This window comes from Scyliorhinus canicula, chromosome 9 (assembly GCF_902713615.1).
Source record: "Scyliorhinus canicula chromosome 9, sScyCan1.1, whole genome shotgun sequence".
NCBI lineage: Eukaryota > Metazoa > Chordata > Chondrichthyes > Carcharhiniformes > Scyliorhinidae > Scyliorhinus > Scyliorhinus canicula.
In genome coordinates, this window is record NC_052154.1 from 130,546,851 (window position 1) to 130,565,682 (window position 18,832).

Here is an 18,832-nt window from a genome sequence, read left to right on the forward strand (position 1 = left end):
GGTGTCCGAGCTGCTCTCAGCGTCACTGCTCAGCTCACGGGGAGAACCCCGGCTGTGGCACTGGCTGGGGGCGGCGGACAGCAGATGAACCCGCTCCATCACGAGCAGGTCCTGCAAGACACAAGACCCGACGCATGATTAGACCTTGGGCCGGGGGGAGTGGGCGTATGGGTGTGGTGGTGTTAGCCTGAGGGTGGTGTGAGGGTGAGGGTGGTTGGGGGAGGGGGGGGCGGTTGGGGGAGGAGGTTGGCACATGTGTCATGGGGAACTGCAACTAAGCAGGGTCTCACTTCCTCGCCCGAGACCGAGCTCTACCTCGGCGACATCCCGTTCCTCCGGGTCGCAGACCATGTCCAGGGCCTGTTGCTCAGCCACGGCGAGAGGCCTCAGGTCCAGCGGTCCCCTACATCCTTCTCCCATTCCTGGCAGTTGTGCGCAGTCTCCTCCTGGGGGGAGGGATCAGAAAGCGCACAGAAAGCAGACAGCCAGGCGCATGCAGCCCAGGGGCTGTGTAGCTGGTGGCCTCGGTGGCCAGGAAACCCAGCCATGGCGGCCGGTATGGGTACCAGCATGTGCAGTAGTGTGGAGGTTTGGCCGTCTCCTGGTGGGGAGGTGTCGGGTTACAGTTGTGTGGGATGCGGGTTGTTATGTTTCTTGAAAGAATGCTAGAAGTCGTTCAGCAGTTGAAGGAAGTGGTTTATTGTACTACACAATAAATGACTGCTTTAGCTTTTTACTTACAGAACTGTACTTGTAAAGATAATGCTTCTCTATGCTCTGCAACTAGTTCTGACCACACTAACAGCCCTGAGCTTTACTTCCGTCCCTGTCCTCCTCGCCGTCTCTCCACCAAGTCAGGGGGAGGGCCTTCGGCATCACTCTTATATTTCCCCATGCTGCCCCCTGGTGGTGCTTCCCCTGGTGGTACTTCCATTTCCCATCAGCCCCTTTTGTACATACTCAAGGAGGATCACTACATCCCCCTTTTTCACTTTAAAAAAAAAATAGTTGCAGAGCTGTAGCGAAACATAAATTCAAACACAGTTAGTTTTATATACAGAAACAAGGCAGAGCAATGATATTGTCAGTCCATGTTCACAAGTTCAGACGGCTGGGTGCACGTCTGATCCGGGTAGACCTCCTGAGTGGGCATGGAGATCCAGAGTCTTTTACGTCTATTTGGACACCTGCTGCTGGAGTTCCAGGAAGTTGCCTGACAGATCTAGTGTTGGAAATACAGGTCGACAAGGTGTAACCTTTAGAAGGTCTCGGCGATTGCGTCGAAACAGTGTTCCATCGTCGGACTTTATAAATTAGGATCGTGGCGATATTTGGCGGAGAACCGTCGCCATGTTAGACCAACCCCCAGCTGGGTGTCGCAACCTCACCGTATCGTTGATTGCCAACGGATGCAGTACTTTTGCCTGCTGGTCATAGTGCTGCTTTTGCACCTGAGGTTGGTGACGCATCTTATCCAGGACAGGCGAGTGATCGGGATTGGTGAATTGTAATGCCGGTAATGTTGTCCGCACATCTCTATTGAAGAGCATTTGAGCGGGTGATAGTCCAAAGCTCAAAGCCGACGAACGGTATGACAGGAGGGCCAAGTGTATGTCGGACTTGAGTCCGCAGCCTTGCTGATTAGTTGTTTGACGATGTGGACACCTTTCTCCACCCTGCCATTCGATTGCAGAAAGTGTGGACTCGACGTCACATGCTTGAAATTGTACTACTTGGCGAATTCCATCCATTCCCAGCTGGCAAAGCAAGGACCATTGTCGGACATGCCCGTCCGTGGGATGCCATGCCTGGAGAAGGTTTCTTTGCAGGCCTTGATGACTGACGCCGCTGTGAGATCCGGGAGTTTCAGTACTTCCGGAAAGTTGGAGTAGTAGTCGATGAGCAGAACATAGCTTCGGCCCATGGCGTGGAACAAGTCTATGCCAACTTTGTCCCAGGGTGACGTGGCCATCTCATGCTGCTGCAGTGGCTCCTTGCATCGTGCCGGTCGATGCCTTTGACACGTGTCACAGGTGAGAACCATGTTCGTTATGTCCTGGTTTATCCCTGGCCAGTAAACGGATTGTCGTGCTCTCCTTTTGCACTTTTCGGCACCAAGGTGCCCCTCATGAATCCTGCAGAGCATGTCCGCCTGGAGCGCCAGTGGGATGACGATTCTGTCATTCCGCAGTATGATGCCATCCACCACGGACAGATCAGTTTGGACGATTTGGAACTGTGGGCACCGCCCTTTTAGCCAGCCATGCTGAAGGTTGTGCATGACTTGTTGGAGGGTGTCATCTTCCCGTGTCGCCTGCCGAATTTGCTGCAGCCTCTTGTCCGTTGTTGGGAGTGTCTCCCTGCACCACTGTGCATGAGCTTCCACATCATTGATGGAAGCCGGCGGCGGATTGTCAGCGTCAATGGCTCAGGGGGAGGGTCTTCAGCATCACTCTTATATGTCCCCGTGCTGCCCCCTGGTGGTGCTTCCATTTCCCATCAGCCCCTTTTGTACATACTCAAGCGAGGATCACTACACGGGTTACTGCCAGGGGCACAGTGCTGCATACTCACCTTGGCTGCCCTGAGGAGGTTGTGCAATTTTTACTGGCACTGTTGGCCCATCCGAACGATGTTGCCCACGACGCTCACGGCCTCTGCCACTTGCAGTCAGGCACGTTGAATGGCAGCGGCTGGCAGCCTCCTTTCCGGGCCTGGCTACAAAGTCTTCCGTTGCTCCTCCACCGCGTTCAAGAGGGTCTCCAGCTTGGCATCGGTAAACCTCAGATCTGCTCTCCTCACTGCCATCTTGTTGCGATGGTGTGTGTGGGGAGTGAAGTGTGTATCTGCAGCTGCAGCTTGTCAACCTTAGAGTGTGAATCGCGAAACCAGTGAATCCGACACCGTTTCTCATTAGAATCGATGGTGTTCCACATGCCGCTGGTGCTAGTCCCTTAGCAGTAACATAATCGGTCCAGATGTGGCACCAGTTTTTCTGTCGTGAAAGTCCACAAATTCTGCATTGGCGTCGACACTTTGTCTCAGAAATGGAAAATCAAGGCCCACATTTCCACTTCTGTAACATCATCCATGTCTATCACTGCCTTAGCTCTTCTTCTGCTGAAACCCTCACCTACACTTAACAATTCAAACTCTAATTCAAGCTCCTCTAATTCCACTCTCGAGAGCATCCAAGATTTTATTTGCTCCACCATTGGCAGCAGTGCCTTCACCTGCTAAGGCATTAAGCTCTGGAATTCCCTTAAACACCTGTGCAACCATTGTTTATTTTGTTTAGTGGGTGGGAACAGTTCTGCTCAGCTTTTGCTTTCTTTTTTCAAAAAATATTTTTATTTGGGTATTTGCAAGATTTTGTAATAATAATAACAGCGACATAAACATGGAACAATAAACATTTCCACCCCCATCACAATCTTCACACACCCCGACCACAAAACTCTCTCCTCCTCTGCCCCCAGATTCTCAGAGTCACCACCACCACTGGACTTGTGGAGTATCGGGCCGGCGAGAACGGAAGAGGCACCGTTATCAGTGCTCCCAAACTTGTGTCTGTACATGACGCTGCCTCCATCCGCTCCCACACTGACCCGTCCCCCACCACCCAATTTCTAATCATGGCTATATTAGTCTAGTAGTAATTGCAAAAGTTCGGCAGCGCCAACACACCCTCCCCCCGACTATGCTCTAGCAACACTTTCCTTACTCGTGGAGTTTTACCCGTCCACACAAAGCCCACAAACCCGCTTGAAAAAGGCCCTCGGGATTAAGATGGGGAGGCACTGAAAGACAAACAGGAACCTGGGGAGGACCGTTATTTTCACAGTCTGTACCCTCCCCGCCATTGATAGCGGGAGCATGTCCCATCTCTTAAAGTCCTCTTTTATTTGTTCTACGAGCCGGGATAGCTTTAACTTGTGCAATGCCTCCCATTCCCGGGCCACCTGGATTCCCAGATATCGAAAGCTCCTTCCTACCATTCTAAACGGCAGCTCTCCCAGTCTTTTCTCCTGCCCTATTGCCTGGATCGCAAACATCCCGCTTTTCCCCATGTTCAATTTATATCCCGAAAAATTACCAAATTCCCAGAGGATCCGCGTAACTTCCCCCATCCCCTCCAACGGGTCTTAAATATACAAGAGCAGGTCATCTGCGTAAAGCAAAATTCGGTGCTCCACGCCCCCCCCGACCCCCCCTCCGAACCAGCCCTTTCCAGTTCCTAGAGGCTCTTAACGCCATGGCCAATGGCTCTATGGCCAGAGCAAACAGTAATGGGGAGAGGGGGCACCCTTGCCTCATCCCTCGGTGTAGTTTAAAAAACCCCAACCTCAGCCAGTTCGTACGCACACTCGCTACTGGTGCCTGATAGAGCAACCGCACCCAGTCAATGAAGCCCTCACCAAACCCAAACCCACAGGTAATCCCACTCCACCCGATCAAAAGCCTTCTCTGCATCCATCGCTACCACCACCTCCATCTCCCCTCCTTCTGAGGGCATCATAATAACATTTAAAAGCCTTCGAACATTTTTCATGAGTTGCCTGCCCTTTACAAATCCCGTCTGGTCTTCCCCCATCATGCCCAGGACACAATCCTCTATCCTTGTGGCCAGTATCTTAGCCAGCACTTTGGCGTCCACATTCAGTAGAGAAATTGGCCTGTATGGCCCGCATTGCTCCTGATCCTTCTCCCGTTTCAGGATCAATGAAATCGAGGACTGCGACGTTGTTGGGGGGAGGACTCCCTTCTCTCTTGCTTCATTAAATGTCCTCACCAGCAGTGGGCTCAATATCTCTGAAAACGTCTTATAGAATACCACCGGGTAGCAATCTGGCCCCGGGGCCTTGCCCAACTGCATGCCCTCCAGCCCCTCAATTATTTCCTCAGTTTCAATTGGGGCTCCCAGCCCTTCCACCAGACCCTCATCCACCCTCGGGAACCTCAACTGACCAAAAACTGCCTCATCCCCTCCATCCCAGCCGGGGGTTCCGACTCATATAATTTGCTGTAAAAGTCCTTAAACACCTCATTCACCCCCAGTGGGTCCAGGACCGTATTCCCACCTCTACTCTTTACTCTCCCTATCTCCCTGGCCGCCTCCCTTTACCTGAGCTGGTGCGCTAACATTATGCTAGCTTTTTCCCCATACTCAGAAATCGCCCCCCCCTTGCCTTCCTCAGCTGTTCCACCGCTTTCCCTGAAGTCAACAGCCCAAACTCCGCCTGTAATCTCCACCGCTCCCCCAGTAGCCCCGCATCCGGGGCCTCCAAGTATCTCCTGTCCACCTGGAGTATCTCCTCAACTAACCTATTCCTCTCAGCCTGTTCCGCCTTTTCTCTGTGGGCCCGTATCGAGATTACTTACCCTCTGACCACTGCCTTCAAAGCTTCCCAAACAGTTGCTGCAGAGACCTCACCCGTATCATTTGCTTCCAAGTAGCTTGGGATGGACTTGTTCACCCGCCCACAGATCACTTAGTCTGCTAAAAACCCCACATCCAGCCTCCATAGCGGGCTTGTCCTCTCTCCAAACTAAGCCGGAGATCCATCCAATGTGGGGCATGATCCGACACTGTGATTGCCGAGTACTCAGTATCCACCACCCCCGGTATTAGAGCCCTGCTCAGAACAAAAAAGTCGATGCGAGAGTATACCTTGTGGACATGGGAGAAAAAGGAAAAATCCTTCGCCCTTGGCCGTGCAAACCTCCATGGGTCTACTCCCCCCATCTGTTCCATAAACCCCTTCAATTCCTTTGCCGCAGGTGGCACCCTCCCTGTCCTGGATTTTGGCCGGCAATTCCGGATCAATGACTGTATTAAAATCTCCCCCCATGATCAAGTTATGTGACTCTAAATCTGGGATCTTACCTAACACCCGCCTCACAAATTCCATATTGTCCCAATTTGGAGCATGTTCTTTTCTTGCGGTCGTTCATCATCTGCACCTTGGTCTCCAGCACGGTTATGTATTCCTCATGCTCGGACACTTTTTTCTCCACCTCCTGGATTCTGCACCACCTGATCAATCGAAGCCTTGATCGGGTCCTTCTTAAGCTTGGCGAAGCAATCTTCAAGACTTCACCAGCTGCTCCGTCGACCACTGTGCCATCTCCCCACGGCCCTGCTGCTCTGCCATGCTTTCCCGCGTTGCCAGCTCTGCTCGCGTCTTCCTTGTAGAACCTGGTCTTTTGACATGGCCACTTCTAGTCCAATTCTCCATACATCGGAGGGGGAATTTCTCCTCACTGTCTCACTCTTCACCAATTTATCCAATAAAATCCGGGAAAAAAACAGGGGAAAAATGTCCAAAAGACCGTCACAGGCGGGAGCTATCAAATGTGCGACCTACTCCTCCATGGCCGCCACTGGAAGTCCCAGTTTTTGCTTTCAATTAGCTTTCACTCTATGTCATAGTGGGCAAAGCCAACTTCACAGACCCGGCTCACAACTACATTGAACTATCTACTTACTCAATGAACAATATAGGGGAAGGGAAGGGTGAATGGGTTGTTCCTTTTATTGATTCGCAACATCAAATAACAAAACGGCCCATGCACTGTTATTGTTACACAATATTATTCACCTTGAGGAAAATTTTATTGGAAAAACAAGTTCACTGGCAAATGATATGCAAGCGATATAAATTGGCAATTCAATTGAGATGAAAATATTCTTATAATCACAGATGATTGTTTAAGTTTAGACTTACCCTAACCATTCCTGATACAATAAGGTGAATTCCTCGTGGCTGTTCACCTTGGTGCACAACGATATCACCATAATCAAAATAAAGTAGCTTTGCTTTGTACTAGAACAAGATAGTTAAAGTTAAATTTCAATGAACAACATGAATCAAAAATAACAATATGAGAGATAAATCCAGACTACATTATCAGTTCTAATAGGCACCAAACTTCCAAAGTCATAAGTGGATTTGAGCATGGCATACAAGTAATGTGGGCCTCTGAACATGATAACATAAACTTCCCCAGCAGTCATAGAATTTACAGTGCAGAAGGAGGTCATTTGGCCCATCGAGTCTGCACTGGCTCTTGGAAAGAGCACCCTTCCCAAGGTCAACACCTCCACCTTATCCCCATAACCCAGTAACCCACCCAACACTAAGGGCAATTTTGGACACTAAGGGCAATTTATCATGGCCAATCCACCTAACCTGCACATTTTTAGACTGTGGGAGGAAACCGGAGCACCCGGAGGAAACCCACGCACACACGGGGAGGATGTGCAGACTCCGCACAGACAGTCGTCTGATGTAAAGCCAAGAAATGTAGAACATTGGTGTCAATCCTTTTTTTCTTAGAAAATATTTTTTTGAAGCATTTGTAATTTTCACAATTTAACATGTTGACATTTCTAAAACAACCGCGCGGTTAGACGCACAAAATACCCCCTAAAAGAACAAACAATAAACCACATCCCCCACTTCTCCCAATCCTCAATTACCCATATACTAAGTTCCCTGTCCTTATTTAACATTATCATGCCTCCTGTTTTCCTTCCCCCCAACTTTTCCCTTTCCCCCATTACTGCTGACGTTCAATTTCTGTTGAAGAAATCGATGAACAGCTGCCAGCTCCGGGCGAATCCCTGTATTGATCCTCTCAGAGCGAACTTGATTTTCTCCAGACTGAGAAACCCTACCATATCGCTGACCCACACTCCTGACTTCGAGGGCTCCGAGTCCCTCCATCTCAGAAAAATCCGTCTCTGGGCCACCAGGGTGGAGAAGGGCAGAATATCGGCCTCCCTCCCCTCCTTTGCCCCTGGATCCTCCGACACCCCAAATATTGCCAATTCTGGACTCGGAGTTACCTTACCTTCCAGGACTTCTGACATAACATCTGTAAATCCCTGCCAGAATTCCCTCAGTTTCGGACATGCCCAAAACATACGAACATGGTTGGCCGGGTTACCCCCACACCGTCCACACCTGCCCTCCACCTCCTCGAAGAACCTGCTCATTTGAGCTGCCGTTATGTGGGCCCTGTGGATTACCTTGAACTGAATCAAGCTAAGTCTAGCACAGGACGAGGATGTATTTACCCTTTTCAAGGCTTTTTCCCAGTTCAGTTTCCAGCTCCCCTCCTAGCTCCTCTTCCCATGTCCTCTTCACCTCTCTGATAGGGGCCCCTTCCACTCTAATAATTCTCTGTATATCTCCAAAACTTTCCCACTGACGACTGTGATACTGGGGACCTCCGGAGCAGACCGACATGGACTACCCACTCGGCACTACTAGCTGAATATTATTGCGAATGTTTCAACTTGTCTTTTGCACAAATGTGCTAGCTCCCCCATTATTAAGGATGGGGATATTTGTGGAGTCTCCTCCTCCAGTGAGTTGTTTAATTGTCCACTACCATTCACGGCTGGATGTGGCAGGATTACAGAGCTCAGACCTGATCTGTTGGTTGTGGAATCATTTAGCTGTCTATTACTTGCTGCTTATGCTGTTTGGCACAGAAGTAGTCCTCACCAGGTCGACACCTCATTTTTTGGTATGCCTGATGCTGCTCCTGGCATGCACTCCTGCACTCTTCATTGAACCAGGGTTGATCCCCTTGGTTGGTGGTAATGGTAGAGTGGAGGAAATGCCAGGCCATGAGGTTGCAGATTGTGGTTACATAGATACATACAGAGAAGATAGGAGCAGGTGGAGGCCTTTTGGCCCTTTGAGCCTGCTCCGCCATTCATCACAATCATGGCTGATCATCCAACTCAATAGCCTAATTCTGCTTTCTCCCCACAGCCTTTGATCCCATTCTCTCCAAGTCCTATATCCAGCAGCCTCTTGAATATATTCAACGTTTTAGCATCAACTACTTCCTGTGGTAATGAATTCCACAGGCTCACCACTCTGTGTGAAGAAATGTCTCCTTATCTCTGTCCGAAATGGTTTACCCTGAATCCTCAGGCTGTGACCCCTGGTTCTGGACACACCCATCATTGGGAACATCTTCTCTGCATCTACCCTGTCTAGTCCTGTTAGAATTTTATAAGTCTCTATGAGATCCACCCTCATTCTTCTGAACTCCAGTGAGAACAATCCCAACCTAGTCAATCTCTCCTCATATGACAGTCCTGCCATCCCCGGAATCAATCTGGTAAACCTTCGCTGCACTCCCGCGAGAGCAAGAACATCCTTCCTCAGAGGAGACTAAAACTGCACACAATACTCCAAGTGTGGCCTCACCAAGGCCATGTACAATTGCAGCAACACATCACTACTTCTATATTCGAAACCACTTGCAATGTAGGCCAACATACCATTAGCCTTCTTTTTGAATATTGGAGTGACGTGAGCTACACTCCAATCTGCAGGGACTGTTCCAGAGTCTACAGAATCCCGGAAGATGACCACCAATGCATCCACTATTTCCAGAGCCACCTCATTAAGCACTCTGGGATGCAGATTCTCAGGCCCTGGGGATTTATCCGCCTTCAATCCCATCAGTTTTCCCAGCACCATTTCTCTACTAATGTTGATCTCCCTTAGTTCTTCCCTTTCACTAAACCTTTCATTCTCCAACATTTCTGAGATCTAATTTATGCCCTCATTTGTGAAGACAAAACCAAAGTATGTATTCAATTGCTCAGCCATTTCTTTGTGCCTTATTGTGCATTCCCCTGTTTCTGTCTGTAGTGGGCCTACATTTCTCTTTACCAATCTCTTTCTCTTCACATATCTGTAGAAACACTTGGTGTCAGTCTTTATGGTCCCTGCAAGCTTCATTTTGTATTGTACTTTCCCCTTCTTAATCAATCCCTTAGTCCTTTTTTGCTGACTTCTAAACTGCTCCCAATCCTCAGACCCATTCTTTTTCTTGGCCAATCTGTATGCTTCTTCCTTAGATCGGATACTATTTCTAATTTCCCCTGCAAGCCATGGATTGGCCCTCTTACCCCTTTTGCTTTTGTGCCAGACAGGAATGAACAGTTGCTATAGTTCCTCCATGCATTCCTTGAATGTTTGCCATTGTCTATCCACTGTCATCCCTTTAAGTAACTCTCCCCAATCTATCAATGCCAACTCACGCCTCATATCCTCATAGTTCCCTTTATTAAGATTCAGCACCCTAGTCTCCGAATCAACTACTTCACTCTCCATCTTGATAAAAAATTCTATCATGTTATGGTCGCTCATCCCCGAGGGGTCTTGTGCAGCCAGATTGGCAATGATTCTCTTCTCATTACACCGTATCCAGTCTAAGATGGCCTGCTCTCCAGTTGGTTCCTCCACATATTGATCAAGAAAACCATCCTGTATAGACTCCAGGGATTCCTCCTCTACGGCATTGTGGCTAATTTGATTTGCCCAATCTTTGTGAAGATTAAAATCACCCATGATCACCAATATTCCCTTATTACATGCATCTCTAATTTCTTGTTTAATGCCATTCCCAACCTCACCAGTGCAGTTTGGGGGTCTATGTATGATACCCACTAATGTCCCTTGGTAAATCTCAACTCTACCCATACAGGTTCCACATTGCCAGAGCTAATATCCTTTCTCACTATTGTGTTACTTCCCTCTTTTACCAGCAGTGCCACGCCACCACCTTTTCTTTTATGCCTGTCCTTCCTAAATACTGAGAACCCTGGGACATTCAGTTCCCATCCCTGTTCACCCTGCAGCCATGTCTCCGTAATCACAATTATATCATACCCATTTATATCTGTCTGCACGATTAGTTCATCAACTTTATTGCAAATGCTCCGTGCATTAAGGCATGGAGCCTTTAAGTTTGTCTTTTTCACAATGCTTGTCTTGTTCCCAATATTTGTCTCTACTGCCCTGTTTGAATTTTGTCCTTGGTTTCTCCACCTATCACTTTTCTTGTTCACTTTTCTACCTTTTGCTTTTGGCCTTGCTCCCTCTTTCTCTGGCCCCTTGCGTAGGTTCCCACCCCCTGGCGTATTAGTTTAAATCCTCCCCAACCACTCTAGCAAATACCCCCCCCTAGGACATCAGTTCCAGTCCTGCCCAGGTGTAACCCGTCCAGTTTGTACAGGTCCCCCTCCCCCATAACCGGTCCCAATGCCCCAGGAATCTGAAACCCTCCCCCTGACACCAGCTCTTCAGCTACATATTCATCCTTTTTATCCTGTCATTTCTGCTCTGACTAGCACATGGCACTGGTAGTAATCCTGAGATCACTACCTTTGAGGTTCAATTTCTTAACTTCCTTCCTAGCTCCCTGTATTCTGCTTTTAGGACCTCATCCTTTTTTTTTTACCTCTGTCGTTTGTACCGGTGTGTATCACGACCACTGGCTGTTCACCCTCCCCCTCCAGAATGCCCTGTACCCACTCCGAGACATCCTTGACCCTAGCAGCAGGGAGGCAACATACCATCCTGGAGTCTCGTTTGCGGCCACAGAAACGCCTGCCTATTCCTCTTACAATTGAATCCCCTATAACTATTGCACTGTCATACTTATTACTCCTCCCCTCTGCAGCAGAACCAACCGTGGTGCCATGAGTTTGGCTGTTGCTGTTTTCCCCTGAGAGGCCATTCCCCTCAACAGTATCAAAAATGGTATATCTGTTCTGCAGGGGAATGGCCACAGGAAATTCTTGCACTACATGCCTCGCTCTCTTGCTCTGTCTGGTGGTCACCCATTCCCTTCCTGCCTGTGGAGTCTGAGCCTGTGGTGTGACCACCTCTCTATATGTGCTATCCACGATACTCTCCGACTCTCGGATGCTCCACAGTGTCTCCAGCCGCTGCTCCAGCTCTGAAACTCGAGCTTCGAGGAGCTGTTAATGGAGACACTTCCTGCACACATGCTGAACCTGGGGACTGGAACAGTCCCCAGCCTGGCACATTGAGCAAGAGGAGCAGACCACACCTTGGAGCTGCCTGCCATGAATTATTCCTTTCAATTAAACCTTTGAAATTAAACTTTAGAAAGATGTTTTTGTGTCAGATTAAATCCAATCCCTGTATACTATTTAATTAGATTTTTTTAATTAAAAAAAAATGAGTATTTATCCCTCTTGATCTGACAACAAATTAAAAATAGTTATTTAATTTAAATTAAAGTAGTTATTTAAATCAACTTAAAAATAGTAATTTAAATCAACTCAAAATTGTTATTTAAGTCAAATTTTAAAATCGTAATTCAAATCAAGTTAAAAATAGTAATCTAAGTCAAATCAAACTAGTATTTCAATCAGTAACTCCAGATATTCATATTTAGCCCAGTCTGTCTTTCAGCCAATCACGTCACAGTTTCGTGTCACATCACTGTTGTGTTATGCTGCTTCGGATAACACAGGCTGCTACTTGATGCAGTCTTAACTAAAGGATGCTCCAGACTCTGAAATGAGTTCAATGTGTTTATAGAACTATTAACACAGTTCTCAAATGAGTTCAACTCTCTGCTAATCTAACTGTAGTAACTCAGTCTAACTGTACCAGCTTGCTCTAAGCCACGTGCTGTGTGATGCTGCTGATCAACCCTGTCTAACTCTCTAGATGTCTGTCTGTGGAAAAAGGGAGGGTGTGAGTGCCTCATTCCTTTTATAGTGTTTATGTCATGCCCCCTTGTGGTGATGCCACCTCTGAGTGTCCTGACTGCCCATTGGTTGTGTCCTATTCTGAGTGTTCATTGGTTGCATGTTTGCACATCATGACAGTCACTTTACCGGGTTTTTTTCAATTTTGAAACAAACAATCAGCTGTCTTACCCGATCGCGCTCTTTACTGAAGTCTCGCCTCTCTCCATGCTCTTTACTGAAGTCTCGCCTCTATCCCCGTGCTCTTTACTGAAGTCTCGCCCTCTCTCTCTCTCTCTGCGCTCTTCACTGAAGTCTTGCCCTTTCTCTCCGCGCTCTTTACTGAAGTCTCGCCCTCTCTCTTTCCGCATTCTTTACTGAAGTCTTACCCTCTCTCTTTCGCGTTCTTTACTGAAGTCTTGCCCTCTCTCTCTCTCCACGCTCCTTATTGAAGTCTTGTCCTCTCTCTCTCTGCGCTCTTTACTGAAGTCTTGCCCTTTCTCTCCGCGCCCTTTACTGAAGTCTCGCCCTCTCTCCTTCCGCATTCTTTACTGAAGTCTTGCCCTCTCTCTTTCGCGTTCTTTACTGAAGTCTTGCCCTCTCTCTCTCTGCCCTCTTTATTGAAGTCTTGTCATCTCTCTCTCTGCACTCTTTACTGAAGGTTGAACACAATTCTGCTGCTGATGGCCCACAGCGCCTCATGGATATCCAGTCTTAAGTTACTAGATCTGTTTGAAGTCTATCCCATTTAGCACGGTGGTCGTGCCACATAATGGAGGGTATCGTCAATGTGAAGACTGAACTTTGTCTCCACAAGGACTGTGCGGTGGTCACTTCTACTGACACTGTCATGGACAGATACATCTGCAGCAGGCAGATTGGTGAGGATGGAGGTCAGGTATGTTTTTTCCTCTTGTTGGTTCCTTCACCACCTGCTGCAGTCCCAGTCTAACAGCTATGTCCTTTAGAACACAGCCAGCTCGGTCTGTGGTGCTACTAGCAAGCTACTCTTGGTGATGAACATTGAAGTCCCTCACCCAGAGCATATTCTGTGCCCTTGCCACCCTCAGTGCTTCCTCCAAGTGGAATAGTACTGATTCATCAGCTGATGCTGGCCAGTACATGGTATCAGCAGAAGGTTTCTTTGCCCATGTTAACTTGAAGCCATAAGACTTCATGGGGTCCAGAGTCGATATTGAGGACTCTCAGGGCAACTCCCTCCTGACTGTATACTACTATGCCGCCATCTCTGCTGGGTCTGTATCACCAGAATGGTGATAGTGGTGTCTGGGATCTTGTCTGTCAGGTATGATTCTGTGAGTATGATGTTGCCTAAATAGTCTGTGAGACACCTCTCCCAACTTTGGCACAAACCCTCAGATGTTAGTAAGGAGGGCTGGGTTTGCCGTTGTCGTTTCCGGTTTCATTACCTTTTTGTGTTTTCGTATCAGTTGAATACAACTCAGTGACTTGCTCGGCCATTTGCTGTGGATCTGGAGTCAAATGTAGGCCAGACCAGGTAAGAATTACAGATTTCCTTCCCTAAAGGACATTAGTGAACCAGCTGGGTTTTTACAACAATCGACGATGATTTCATGGTCATCATTAGACTTTTAATTCCAGATGTTTTATTGGGTCTAAATTCCTTCACATCCTTTGGTGGGATTTGAACCCAGGTCACCAGATCATTATCCTGGGTCTTTGGATTACTCATCCAGCAACAATATCATATGGCACCACATCCCCATAAAAACAAACCAAAGCAGAAGAAAAATCATCCATCATAAATAACCAATAACCATTACCCCCCCCACTTCTCCCCACCATCGTCCCCTTCTCCTGTCTTCCTGTTTTCACCCCCTTAGCCCCCCTCCCCCAGCGGAGCAGGCAGAGAGGGGAGCGATTTTTGGAGGGGAGAGCTGGAAAGTAAGCTGAGTTTTTGATTTTTAAACTTACTTTCTCGGAGCAGAAAACCGGAAGTCAGCCGTGGGGAGACCTGGGAAGGTTTGTATTTTCTTTAAAAAGGCACTTACCTCCGAGGTTTCGGCCTCATTCTTCCAGTGGAGCGGGCAGAGAGGGGAGCAATGTTTGGAGGGGAGAGCTGGAAGGAAAGCTGAGTTTTTGATTTTTAACTTACTTTCTCGGAGCAGGAAACCAGAAGTCGGCCGTGGGGTGACCTGGGAAGGTTGTATTACTCAGTAAATTTGAATGGTGAGGAAACCCACCCTGCCTCCTCCTCTAACCTAAAAAAAGACTCAGTGCTGTGAGCAGGTAAGCTATTTACTTTTTTTTTCTTTTTTACTGGGAGATTAAGTAGAGGTGATAGCAGTTAGGGCAGTGGAATGTTCCTCCTGCAGAATGTTCGAGGTAAGGGAGACCACCGGTGTCCTTGCTGACTTCACCTGCAGGAAGCGCAGCCATCTCCAGCTCCTCACAGACCGTGTTAGGGAACTGGAGCTGGATGAACTGAGGATCATTCGGGAAGCTGAGGGGGTGATAGATAGAAGCTATGGGGGCATAATTATACCTGAGAACAAAGGTAGCTGGGTAACAGTTAGAGGTGGGAAGAGGAGAAAGCAGTCAGTGCAGGGATCCCCTGTGGTTGTTCCTCTCAACAATAAGTATACCGCTTTGGATACTGTTCGGGGGGGATAACCTAGCAGGGGTAGGCTGCAGTGACCAGGTCTCTGGCACGAGGTCCGGCTCTGGGGCTCAGAAGGGAAGTGGGGGGATGAGGAGAGCACTAGTTATAGGACACTCGATAGTTAGAGGTACAGACAGGCGGTTCTGTGGGCATGGGCGAGACTCTCGGAAGGTTTGTTGCCTCCCAGGTGCCAGAGTCCATGACGTCTCGGATCATGTCTTCAGGATCCTTAAGGGGGAGGGTGAGCAGCCAGAAGTCGTGGTGCACATTGGTACCAACGACGTAGGTAGGAAAAGGGGTGTGGATGTAATAAACGAGTTTAGGGAGTTCGGCTGGAATTTAAAAGCTAGGACAGGCAGAGTTGTCATCTCTGGTTTGTTGCCGGTGCCACATGATAGCGAGGCTAGGAATAGGGAGAGAGTGCAGTTGAACTCGTGGCTGCAGGAATGGCATAGGAGGGAGGTCTTCAGGTATTTGGATAATTGGAGCGCATTCTAGGGAAGGTGATACCTGTACAAGCAGGACGGGTTGCAGGGGAATGGGAACTGGATTTGTAGTCCAGCAACTAAGGTAGCCGATGTTCAAGACGCCAAAGCATGTAATGAGGCAGTGGGGAAGGTAAAACTAACAAAGGCGAGTACTTGCAGGCACGGAGATGTGTTGAAGTTTGTATACTTCAATGCAAGAAGCATCAGGAATAAGGTGGGTGAACTTAAGACATGGATCGGTACTTGGGATTACGATGTGGTAGCCATCACAGAAACTTGGATAGAAGAGGGGCAGAAATGGTTGTTGGAGGTTCCTGGTTATAGATGTTTCAATAATATTGGAGAGGGTGGTAAAAGAGGTGTGGGGGTGGGGGGGGGGGGGGGTGGCATTGTTAATTAGAGATAGTATAACAGCTGCAGAAAGGCAGTTCGTGGAGGATCTGCTTACTGAGATAGTATGGGTTGAAGTAATAGGAAAGGAGCAGTCACCTTGTTGAGAGTTTTCTATAGGCTCTCCAATAGCAGCTGAGATGTGGAGGAACAGATTGGGAAACAGATTTTGGAAAGGTGCAGAAGTCACAGGGTAGTAGTCATGGGTAACTTCAACTTCCCAAATATTGAGTGGAAACTCTTTAGATCAAATAGTTTGGATGGGGTGGTGTTTGTGAAGTGTGTCCAGGAAGCTTTTCTAACACAGTATGTAGATTGTCCGACCAGAGGGGAGGCCATATTGGATTTGGTACCTGGTAATGAACCAGGGCAAGTGATAGATTTGTTAGTGGGGGAGCATTTTGGAGGTAGTGACCACAATTCTGTGACTTTCGCTTTAGTAATGGAGAGGGATAGGTGTGTGCAACAGGGCAAGGTTTACAATTGGGGGACGGGTAAATACGATGCTGTCAGACAAGAACTGAAGTGCATAAGTTGGGAACATAGGCTGTCAGGGAAGGACACAATTGAAATGTGGAACATGTTCAAGGAACAGATACTACGTGTCCTTGATATGTATGTCCCTGTCAGGCAGGGAAGAGATGGTCGAGTGAGGGAACCATGGTTGACAAGAGAGGTTGAATGTCTTGTTAAGAGGAATGTCTTGTAAGGCTGAGGAAACAAGGTTCAGACAGGGTGCTGGAGGGATACAAGATAGCCAGGAGAAAACTGAAGAAAGGGATTAGGAGAGCTAAGAGAGGGCATGAAAAATCTTTGGCGGGTAGGATCAAGGAAAACCCCAAGGCCTTTTACACATATTTGAAAAATATGAGAATGACTAGAGCGAGGGTAGGTCCGATCAAGGACAGTCGCGGGAGATTGTGTATTGAGTCTGAAGAGATAGGAGAGATCTTGAACGAGTACTTTTCTTCAGTATTTACGAAAGAGAGGGGCCATATTGTTGGAGAGAACAGTGTGAAACAGACTGGTAAGCTCAAGGAGATACTTGTTAGGAAGGAAGATGTGTTGGGCATTTTGAAAAACCTGAGGATAGACAAGTCCCCCGGGCCTGACAGGATATATCCAAGGATTCTATGGGAAGCAAGAGATGAAATTGCAGAGCCGTTGGCAATGATCTTTTCGTCCTCATTGTCAACAGGGGTGGTACCAGGGGATTGGAGAGTGGCGAATGTCATGCCCCTGTTCAAAAAAGGGAATAGGGATAACCCTGGAAATTACAGGGCAGTTAGTCTTACTTCGGTGGTAGGCAAAGTATTGGAAAGGGTACTGAGGGATAGGATTTCTGAGCATCTGGAAAGACACTGCTTGATTAGGGATAGTCAGCACGGATTTGTGAGGGGTAGGTCTTGCCTCACAAGTCTTATTGAATTCTTTGAGGAGGTGACCAAGCACGTGGATGAAGATAAAGCAGTGGATGTAGTGTACATGGATTTTAGTAAGGCATTTGATAAGGTTCCCCATGGTAGGCTTATGCAGAAAGTAAGGAGGCATGGGATAGTGGGGAATTTGGCCAGTTGGATAACAAACTGGTTAACCTATAGAAGTCAGAGAGTGGTGATGGATGGCAAATATTCAGCCTGGAGCCCAGTTACCAGAAGCGTACCGCAGGGATTATTTCTGGGTCCTCTGCTGTTTGTGATTTTCATTAACGACTTGGATGAGGGAGTTGAAGGGTGGGTCAGTATATTTGCAGATGATATGAAGATTGGTGGAGTTATGGATAGTGAGGAGTGCTGTTTTCTGCTGCAAAGAGACATAGATAGGATGCAGAGCTGGGCTGAGAAGTGGCAGATGGAGTTTAATCCTGAAAAGTGTGTGATTGTCCGTTTTGGAAGGACAGATATGAATGCAGAATACAGGGTTAACGGTAGGGTTCTTGGCAATGTGGAGGAGCAGAGAGATCTTGGGGTCTATGATCATAGATCTTTGAAAGTTGACATTCAAGTGGATAGAGCTGTGCTGAAGGCCTATGGTGTGTTAGCGTTCATTAGCAGAGGCATTGAATTTAAGAGCCGTGAGGTGATGATGCAGCTGTACAAAACCTTGGTAAGGCCACATTTGGAGTACAGTGTGCAGTTCTGGTCACCTCATTTTAGGAAGGATGTGGAAGCTTTGGAAAAGGTGCAAAGGAGATTTACCAGGATGTTGCTTGGAATGGAGAGTTGGTCTTACAAGGAAAGGTTGAGGGTGCTAGGCCTTTTCTCATTAGAACGGAGAAGGATGAGGGGCGACTTGATAGAGGTTTATAAGATGATCAGGGGAATAGATAGAGTAGACAGTCAGAGACTTTTTCCTCAGGTGGAACAAACCATTACAAGGGGACATAAATTTAAGGTGAATGGTGGAAGATATGGGGGGATGTCAGAGGTACGTTCTTTACCCAGAGAGTAGTGGGGAATGGAATGCACTGCCTGTGGAAGTAGTTGAGTCGGAAACATTAGGGACCTTCAAGCGGCTATTGGATAGGTACATGGAATACGGTAGAATGCTGGGGTGTAGATTGATTTGTTCTTAATCTAGGTCAAAAGTTTGGCACAACATCGTGGGCCGAAGGGCCTGTTCTGTGCTATATTTTCTATGTTCAATGTTCCCCCCTCTCGCCTTTGCTGACCTCTCAATCCACTGAGCAAACCCATCAACTGACCCCCTCAGGAGAAACTTGACCTTCTGCAGCCTCAGGAATTCCGCCAGGTCGCTCACTCACACCCC

At 47.9% G+C, this 18,832-nt stretch overlaps 1 protein-coding gene across 1 annotated transcript in view; it reads right to left on the bottom strand.

The window, feature by feature from the left end:
* Positions 1-18,832, bottom strand: part of LOC119971691 (sodium/hydrogen exchanger 10-like) — a 730,493-nt gene that overhangs the window by 169,024 nt on the left and 542,637 nt on the right. The window contains exon 21 of the mRNA XM_038807592.1: positions 6,729-6,827. Within this exon, the coding sequence (XP_038663520.1) occupies positions 6,729-6,827 (99 nt within the window). The remainder of the gene's footprint in view (positions 1-6,728; positions 6,828-18,832) is intronic.